This window comes from Eulemur rufifrons, chromosome 20 (genome assembly GCF_041146395.1).
Source record: "Eulemur rufifrons isolate Redbay chromosome 20, OSU_ERuf_1, whole genome shotgun sequence".
In the NCBI taxonomy this organism is placed as follows: domain Eukaryota; kingdom Metazoa; phylum Chordata; class Mammalia; order Primates; family Lemuridae; genus Eulemur; species Eulemur rufifrons.
The window spans coordinates 7954361-7964084 of NC_091002.1; the positions used below are offsets into that span (position 1 = coordinate 7954361).

Sequence of the window (9724 nt, forward strand, 5' to 3'; positions counted from 1 at the left end):
GAGGGAGAGAAATGGAAGTGACAGCACCAACCTCGCAGGCTTCTTGGTTGGACGGGAAGGAAACATGCTGAGGCGCTGCTCCCTGGTGGGCCCAGGGCAACCCGCATACGTCGGATAGTTAGCCGAAAGGCACTTCTCCCCACAGCCATCATCTTTTTATACGGGCCCCTCTCTGGCCTCAGTTTCTCTATCAAAAGCGCCCTCGGTGAGACAGTGTCTGCCCAGAGCTAGAGCTTCTCCAAACGAAATGGAGCACTCATTTCTTTGGTCCAGCCCCTCTGGCTGGGGTCCCTCTAGTCCTTAGTCTCTCCGACCCTGGAGCAGGACTTGGGAGACCTCAGCTCTTCCGTTAAGACCCCAGCTCCCTCACTTTGGTTCAGCGTCCTCATTTACAAAGTGGGAGCATGAGCCGCCATCTACGTGGCTGCCTCCAGGCCAAACAACAAGGTGAGTCCTTGCCATGGATTACTCTTGCCCCTCCTGGGGAAGGATGTGTAAGTCAAAGGACAGGGGTTGAACATCTGGCCCTGAAGTCTGCAGAAAAGTCCTTCTCCCACCCGAGGGCGCACAGCCACTGGGCACCAGAGGTCCTTCCCGGCAGCCGCCAGAAGGTGCACCCAGAGACGCACCATTTTGTCTCCGCGGACACAGGCTGGTAGGACCCCTCCTGCCCTCACCACGCCACTGCTCCGCTGCTCCATCGAACTCTAGCGCATCGCTGCGAGGCAAGCCTGGAGCCGCAATTCCAGGCCTACTGGAGCCACCTACCATCAGGGAGAATCTCCTCTCCTTCTCCCGTCAGTTTTCCCCGCTGGAAAACAGGGGTGATGCTCCCCCACCGTAGTTCGGAAGGTTAACGCGAGGAGGAAGTCCTAGGTGCAGCCTATCTCTTGGAACGCAGGCAGCGCTCAGCTGGACAGAGGCCCCGGGCAGGCACTGGAAGGATCGCTGTATCTCCGAAATAACCCGCGTCTAGTGAAGCCGGCTCCACCAGCGCGTCACCTGTTCCCGGCGGTGGTGGGTCAGAAGGTGAGCCTGGGATGCACTCTGTCTCCACGCTCCACCCCCCACTCTCCTACGGAGAAGAAACAGAGGCGCAAAGACGGATGGGGCCTGCCCCCAAGACATCTGGGCCGGGGCAGTGGCTGGGCCCAAAGCTCCCTTCCCCTTTTAAGGCCGGAGCCTCCCAGGGAACTGGGAGGGTGGTGGAGGTGCCAAAGTTGGCGGGGGGACCCACTCTCAGCGTGACAGCGTGACATCGTGACATCGGGCGGGCTTCAGCTGGCCCCCGTGGGGTTGCATTTCCTTACACACTGGGACTGAGCCCGGGAACCTTAGAGTTCTATCGAAGGACAGTTGGCATTGAAAGCACATTTCATTAAACGTAAATATTAAAATATGCAGCATTCTTGCAGCCCTGTTTTGGCAATGTTCCCATTTTTAAATTGTATGCGGGGTCTTTCAAAAAAAAGGTTGTGGCCCAGCCTCTTGCAGTTTCCTGAAAGCCTCGGGGTCTCCACGCCGCCCTACACACACGCACATAGATACACACGCACACACACGAGCACACACGCACATACCGCGCGCGCGCGCACAAGCACACAGTTACTCACGCTCGGTCCAACACTCTCCCCGCGGCGGAGTAATTACGATTCCTGCAGGACGGTGATTGGCCAGCCTGTTCCTCATTGGGGCCCCACAGCCAATGGGTGCCCGCCCAGCCGAGACCCCGCCCCTCCGGCGCGGGTGGCGCGGGACCCGGGAACAGATCACGCGGGGCCGGACCTGGTGCGACCCCCGCCTGCGCCCCGGGCCGCCCGCCCTCGGCTGCGCCGCCGCCTGCGCGCTCAGGTCCGGGCAGTGTCTCCCGGCAGCGGCCGCGCTTGGGGCCAGTCGCGGCGTCCTTGGGGCTCAGCGGGCCGCCAGCCTGCCCCAGCCCGCGCCACCCCGCCCCTGCTGGCCCCTCCCACTCCCCGCCCCCAGTGAGGCGGCCGGGGCGGCGACCAGAACGGCGACGTGAGAGGAGAGCAAAGCGGCTGCCGGGCCGGCTGTCGGCTCGCAACCGCTCCCGGCCCAGCCTAGTCCGGCGTGGAGGCCGCCGCCTGCCCTGCGGGGCCCGACGCCAGCGCTCGGGACAGCGGTTCCAGGGCCGACCCGCGTGTTCGCCAGGGAGCCGCGCACTCCCATCCCTAGCGGGTACCGGGACCCGGCGCCCGGGACTCGGAGGAGCCAGGCAGAGCCCGACGGGCCCGCGGCCGCGATGCCGGACGAGCTGACGGAGCCCGGGCGCGCCACGCCGGCTCGCGCCTCCTCCTTCCTCATTGAGAACCTGCTGGCGGCCGAGGCCAAGGGCGCAGGGCGCGCGGCCCAGGGCGACGGCGGCCGCGAGGACGAGGAGGAGGACGACGACGACCCAGAGGACGAGGATGCTGAGCAGGCGCGGCGGCGACGGCTGCAGCGGCGGAGACAGTTGCGCGCGGGCACCGGACCCGGCGGAGAGGAGCGGGCCCGGACGCTGCTTGGGCCGGGCGCGCTGTGCCTCGGTCCCCGGCCGCCCCCCGGTCCCGGGCCGCCCTACGCTCTGGGCTGCGGAGGCGCGACGCGCTGGTATCCACGGGCGCACGGCGGCTACGGAGGCGGCCTCAGTCCTGACAGTGAGTGAGGGACCGGGGAGGGGTGGGCCGGCGGCTGGGCCCGACTTCCTCCCCGCTCATTCGCTTGGTGACTTCAAGCTCGTCGCTGCCCATTCTAGGCCATCTTCTCCCTTGGGGAGTAGAGTCTTGGGTGTTTAGGGCCTCTACGGAGCCCCGATGTGGCGGGTTCGGAGGCCCACGCTCCGGGAAAGAGGCTCCACGAGGGAGAAGGTCTCGCAAGCGCCTGGCTCTGCCGTCCCGGGGAGGCGGGAAGCCTGCGGAGAAGGGCCTGGGAACGCGATAACAGATAGCTGAAGAAAAGAGAAACGAAAGGGGAGTGAAATAGGGCAGAGAAAGACATAGGAGACCTGGAGATAGGGCGGGAGAAAAGGAGATGGAAGGATAGAGGGAGAAAGAGCAGTGTGGGGAGGGGTGAGAGAATGAGGCGTGCAGGAGAGAGAAACCCAGAGTGACAGAGAGAAAGGAGGAAAAGAGAAGGAGGACACGTGAGCCAGACTCCGAAAATAAAGGGGGGCACTGAGCAGAGGGTGCCGCTGTGGTGGGGGTGGGCAGCCTTCTTCCATGGCATCTGTGCCCCCAGCCCCATTCCCTCTGTACCACCACGGACCGCCTGGGGCAGGGGCCTGGGTCCCCCCCTTGGTCCTCCCCAGCAAGAGCTGTGCCAGGCAGGAAGGGAGCCTCTTCTGAAGCCCCATCCAGCCCTGCTTCCTTCTTTCTGTGCCCCTCCTCCTCCCCTTCTTTGTTCCCTGCTGAGGCCTGGGGGACTGGGGGTGGGGGCTTCTCACCCCTCTAGCCTGGGCATCGGCCTCCTGAGGGCTGCCTTCCTCCCCAGGTTCAATGCCTTTCAGACCTGTCCTTTGAAGGGAGAGCCCTGGGAGGAAGACCAGGAAAGCCACTTCAGCCCCCCACCCCTGGCTTTGCCTGCCCGCCCCCAACAGCCTGCAGACTGTGAGGCCACCTAAGGTCTCTCTTCCTCGTCCAGGGTCTGTGTGCATGTCAGTGTGTGCTGGGGGAGTCAACCATCCATAACCCCCTCCCCGGTGTGGGAGTGAGCCCCTCTAAAAGGACCCACATCTCAGAGCCAGCATCCAGAAAGTCCAGGCCCTCCACCCCCTTCTCGTAAACTTGAGCAGGGCCTCTGTGGTTTCCCTGACATAAAGTGATTTAATTTGCTGCCCTTCTGGTGGTGATTCTGAAAAGGGTTTTGAAGGGTGAAATCTGCTCTCTCTTGTCCCTGGGCTCCATCCCCTCCTGCAGCCCAGTCAGCAGCCCCTGCGGAGGCAACGCCTTCTTATTTCGTGCCATGCGGGTTAGGGTTGCCAGCTTAGCTCCTGTGGCAATGTATGGGCCTCTAGGAGTTGGTGGGGGTGGGTTGGGATATTGTGGGGAGGCAGGGACTCCCCAAATCTGGTAGAATGCAAAACAGCCCACTACCTGGCTCCTCTGTGGGTGCCATGAGGGCACATGCCATGGGAGTGGGCAGGGGCATGGCAGGATCTGCATGCTCTGTGGACACCAGGCCCAGAGCCGAGCCACACACACAAGCTCCACCAGTGTTTGCACACCTTGCATGGGTGTGCAAATGCTGCAAATACACCACAGGCACATCCCTGCCAGAGTCTGCAGCTTTCCAAGCACCAGGCCAAACTCCTCCATGACCTCCGACCTGTTAGCTAGCCAGGGCCTGCCCTTTGCACAAGAGGATCCAGGTCAAGGCAGAAAGGCACACTAGTCCAGTTGGCCTCGTGAGCCCTGCAGTCTGAGGTGGCTGTCCTCTTCTCTCTGGACAAGCACTCGTGGAGCCTGGCAGGCTTCTTTAACCCCAGGGTCATCCCTTGCCAACCCTGTGGGCCTCTTATTACCTCTGGAAGATGAGGTGGAGCTTGGTACTTGGAACACAAACTCAGAGACCCCCCTGTGACCTTCTGTACCCCCAAACCTAGAAGCCGAACCGCCAGTCTAAAAGATGTGTGGGGCAGGTTCCTGAGTGTTCCTTGGAGCAGCATTCATCCATGTTCTGTTTAAGCATGCCTGTGGCTGGAGTGGACATGCCCCTGTGGGCACCTGGGTCAGGGATACAGCAGTGTGGGGTGTGGGTGCACCAGTGTCACCTGACTGGCATCTTTTGGGGATCATTTGCATGTGTTTGTCTTTCCATGGGAATGTTTCCATGCAAGCGGGCAGGCGTTTCATTTGCTCCTGCGTGTTAAGAGGGAGATGTCACCACAAGTCTTTATTCCTCTGTGTGTGGACTGGGAGTGAGGCTGGGTGCTGGGTGGGTGGGGGTGTCCTGTGCTTGTTTTCCAGTGTGCCCTTTTCTCCGAAGGACATCTTTCCTCTTGTCCTGGCATTTCTGTGGGTCTTTTGTTTGCTTTTCCAGGAGGCCAGTGCTGAAGATGAGAGCGGGGAGTGGTCGGGGGTCAGCCTGCTTTTTGGGTCTGTTTGTATTTTGGTGTTTCTTTTCTTCTCCTTTTCTTCGTTATCCTCTGAGTGTGGGTGTGCATTTCTGTGTGAACGTATTGTGTGTGTCGCTTTGGAGCAGCTCTCCGGTCTCCGAGTCTGCGTCCTCATGGCTCTGCCTTTCTTGGTCCCCAGTGGTGCTGGATGCGGAGCCCTGTGCGTGTAACGTCGCCCTGCTGTGGCTGTGGGCGACCTCAAGGTGGTGGACAGCTAGCCTCAGTGATTGCGTCTGGGGATCAGAACCCTAGAACCAACCACGGTGCCCCTCTCTCCCCTGCAGCCAGCGACCGGGACTCACCGGAGACGGGCGAGGAGATGGGCCGTGCCGAGGGCGCCTGGCCGCGGGGCCCCGGGCCGGGAGCGGTGCAGCAGGAGGCGGCTGAGCTGGCGGCGCGGGGCCCAGTGGCCAGCGCGGAGGAAGCGGCGGAGCTGGCCGAGGCCCCTGTGGCAGCGGGGGAGGCGCGCGGTGGCGTTGGCATTGGTGGCGGTCGAAAGAAGAAGACGCGCACAGTCTTCTCCCGCAGCCAAGTCTTCCAGCTCGAGTCCACCTTCGACCTGAAGCGCTACCTGAGCAGCGCCGAGCGCGCCGGCCTCGCCGCCTCCCTGCAGCTCACCGAGACGCAGGTCAAGATCTGGTTCCAGAACCGCCGCAACAAGTGGAAGCGGCAGCTGGCGGCTGAGCTGGAGGCGGCCAGCCTGTCCCCTCCGGGAGCGCAGCGCCTCGTCCGCGTGCCGGTGCTCTACCACGAAAGCCCCCCAGCCGCGGCCGCCGCCGGGCCCCCGGCCACGTTGCCCTTCCCGCTGGCGCCAGCCGCGCCTGCGCCGCCACCGCCACTGCTCGGCTTCTCCGGGGCCCTTGCCTACCCGCTGGCCGCCTTCCCGGCCGCCGCCTCCGTGCCCTTTCTGCGGGCGCAGATGCCGGGGCTGGTGTGAGTCCCCACCCGCTGGCCGGCTCTCCGCGGCCACTGTGGACCTCTGTGGACGCGTTGTCGGCGGGGCGCCGGCGCGGGCCGCGGTAGGGTAGGGCTGGCCGTGGCCACCCGCCCTAGTCGGAGCTCCTCTAGAATGTAACGGGACGCCTGTGACTGTGACCCCCCCCATCAGTTACAAGGCCGGGTCCCCACGTGGAAAAAGACCATCTGCGCGGGCGGCCCCAGCGCCAGGCACACAGGCCTCAGCCGAGGAGCAAGTTCCGCCGCGGCCCTCGGGCCAAGCCCAGCAGCGCACAGGAAAACTACAAACGGGCTGCCCAGGGCGCCGTGAGGGACTCTCCTCTACGTGCTAACCCACAACATAAAATGTCCCTTTCCTGGGACCCTACAGTAGGCTGCCAGGAGGGCTATGACTGTCCCCCTCCAGTGGGCCCTGGTGGAGAGAGAACCCGGGACCTGTGGGATCCAATTGTCCGTTCTGAAGAGAGGGGCAGACCCCAGCTTCCCTCTTGGGCTGCGGCCTCTGTTTTTTTTTTTTTTTTTTTTTTTAATGAATCTACTTATTTGCGTATGGAATAAAAAGGGACATTTTCTGGACCATTTCATTGCTTTGTGATCACTGCTGCAGGGACTGCTCTTCTGGTAGCAGGCTGTGGTGGGTGCCCGCCCTCCTGGGGGCACCTTCCAACGCTGACCAGGGTCACTCAGAGCCCAGGGCTGGGCCTGGTGCGGGTGGGCAGGGCAGAGAGCGCTGGAGGTTGGAGGTCATCCATGGTCCCAAAGCCCTTCTTCTGCCACACCAGGAGGCCCAGCTGGACCTCGGAGAAGGTCTTGGGTGCAAAGTGGGGAGGAGAGGGAGGAAGAGGTGACAGTGTGTCCTGAAGTTCTAGGGCCTTTACTGAAACCCAAGCGGTGAGGCAGGTGTGGGCAGAACCTGATGAGCACTGACCGCTGACCACTGGGGTGTGTCGGCAGGCGCTGCCAGCTGTGTGGCGGCTGTGTTCACTGCCCTTTCTCCTGTGCCCGAGGCTGAGAGCCATAGCCAACCATATGGAATTTTTCTTTGGGCCAAAACAAAACACTGCACTCAAGGTTTGGTGGGGAGCGCTGTGTTCCTGCCTTGGGCCCCGTCTGGAGTCCGCAGTCCCTGGCAAGCTGGGGGACTGCCCATGAGCAGCGCACCCAGCTCAGGGCCTGTGCTTGTTCCAGAGGCCTGGATCACTGGGGTCACCCCAGCTCCATCAGTCCCCTGCTTTTGGGTGAAGATGGGCGTGGATCTGCCCTGTGCAGGGCAGGGATGCTATTTGGTGTGCTTTTGAGCCTAAGGGGAAGACTTCATCAGGGTGTGAAAGGGTTGTTTCAGTGGCAAAATTGAGCCCCCTAGAAAACCCATGGTCTCCCCTGCTTTACTTGGGAACAGGCACTCCCTGGCTGAGGTGCAGCGACCGGCTCACACGCTGGGCCTGGGGCACCTGAGGTAGCACCAGGCAACCTTGGAGAAGGAGCAGAGCAGCCTGGCTCTCGGGGAGTCGCCCATCTGTCTGTGTGCCCCAATATCCAGTCCTGACCCAGAGTCATTTCCCCAACTTGGCTGGTGGCTGGTTCCCAGTGGTACTCTGAGGCCAAGGCACTGTCCGGAAGGCTCTGCCCAGCCCCTTCAGCTGCCCTTGCCCTGCTGGGTCCTGCTCTGTGGCATGATGGGGTGGGCATTTTGAGAGACTCCTGTGGGCAGGAGCACCGCCTCCAACCCAGCTCCCCCAAGCCTCCCTCAGCCTCACTCCCGCCCAGCAGCTGGGGCTGCGGGACTTCCTTGCCTGGGGGCTGCCCCAACTGCTTCTCACTCCTAAACTGTGAAACTAGTTTCCACTGGGCTTTGTCTGGGAGGGATTTAGACAGCCTTCAATACAAAGAAATGAAACTCACTTCCAAAGGCCTCACTCCTGGTCAGTGGCCACAAGGGGAAGTGGGATGCCCTCCGGCAAAGCCAGAGGCGCCCATCCTCCCTCCTACTCCTCTCCCCAGGCCTCGGTGCCCCCGACTCAGGCTCCTCCTGGAACCCTCACTCTCTGGGCCTCTGTCGACTTTGTGCTGGCCTCACCCAGTCATGGGACACATCACTGCCAGTCCTCACAAGGACCTAGGAACAGCCAGAGGCCCCGCGGAGGTCACTGAGCCCAGCGCCGGTCCGCATGCAGCAACCAATGGCGTCTCTGGCTCCCAAGGTCCAGGCACCGTGCTGGCCCCAGCCGGGCCCCAGCGGCACTTCCTGCCGCCCCGCCTCGGTGCTGCGCCTCGGCAATGCAGTTTGGGACTGCCAAGATCGCAGGGACTCTCCTCTCGAGCTACGAGGTGTACATCCTCCTTGGCCCTTTTATAACGGGGTGACAAAAACCTAAGCTAAAAGGCTTACCAATGCAATACAACCGTTTTATTCGACTGTTTCCCCTGTCTTGAGGTCGCGTGGTGAGTGCAGGGTGCCTCTGAGCTCAGCGGTTGCGCCAAGGTCCGCGGGGGCGGTTCCCGTAGCGGCAGATCAGTCGGCACCGGAGTCTGGCACTCCCCGGAGCCACTTGATGCCGGGGAGGGACGCGGAAAGGGTGAAGGTCTTGCGGGCGCGGGGTCTAGAACCTCCACTCCGCTTGCCGCCTGCCGGGAAAGCAGCGAACCCAGTCACCCAGCCTAGGCCTGGCCGCCGGCGTCAGAGCCAGCAGTCTACACTGCTCAAGTGCGGGGTGGATTCGGAGAGACGTGTCTTTCGACAAAATTAGTTAAAAGTTGGGCTGGAGAGCGGCTTCCACGCCTCTGGGCTCAGGGCTTGGCCCAGGTAGGATGGACGGAGCTAGGAGGTGGGAAGAGAGGATGTTCCCAGAGTTGGGGGAAAGGCCAGAGCATTGTCCCCTCACACTAGGAGTGTAACATTGTAACAGAGTAGATCCAAAACTGTATTAGGCCAACTGCGCTCCGGGAGCCTGGCCCCACCGTATAATTATCTTCGAGGTTTGTCTTGGGGGGTCGCACCAAAGGCGGCACAATCCAGAGAGAACTGGCGCTGGACGTGCAGCACACGAAGCCCTAGAGGGCGCGCGGGGCCAGGCTGGGGTGCGCCGGCCCCTCTGAGCCCTGAGCTCGGGCGCCATCGATTGCGCGGGCGCACCTCGGCGAGTTGGCTCCGATGCTGGCAGAAGATGAATGGCTTCGATCTGTCTCCACCACACGCACCGCCCTCGCGGTTCCACCCACCAGCCTCATCCTCTCTTTAAGTGAGGCCCAATTCCAGCCACCCTGAGCTGCTCAGGGCTTTCAGGTGCAGAGCCTCTGAGCCCAGTTGGGTCAAACAGGCTTTGGAAACCCGGCACATGGCCTTTGCCTGGACCTAGTCCTGCTACCCCAATGACATTGGGCAAGCCCTTCCCTCTTCTCCAGGCCCGTTTCCCCGTCACATGCCTGTGGTAAGGACAGGGGCCTGTAACTTGTAAGCGCTCAGCCTTCTTTGATTTGAGTGAGGCCGACAGGGTACCCAGGGCCAGTGGATGCAGACATCGCTCCCCAGCTCCCAGGAACCACCTCCACTGGGCCTCTAGTCCTCTGGGTACTAACAGCGGAATCCTCACTGGCGCTGGCTTGTGAGGATGGTGGGAGATCAGTTCCCCTTCCGGAGCTGAGCACCTGGGACTTGAA

General features: G+C 62.3%; 1 protein-coding gene across 1 annotated transcript; it reads left to right on the forward strand.

The window, feature by feature from the left end:
• Window positions 1–2018: 2018 nt before the first annotated feature.
• Window positions 2019–6147, forward strand: HMX1 (H6 family homeobox 1). Its single transcript, XM_069496296.1, has 2 exons — window positions 2019–2654; window positions 5395–6147. Exons 1-2 carry the CDS (start codon window positions 2261–2263, stop codon window positions 6045–6047), a joined length of 1047 nt encoding a protein of 348 aa, XP_069352397.1. The 5' UTR covers window positions 2019–2260; the 3' UTR covers window positions 6048–6147.
• Window positions 6148–9724: the final 3577 nt, after the last annotated feature.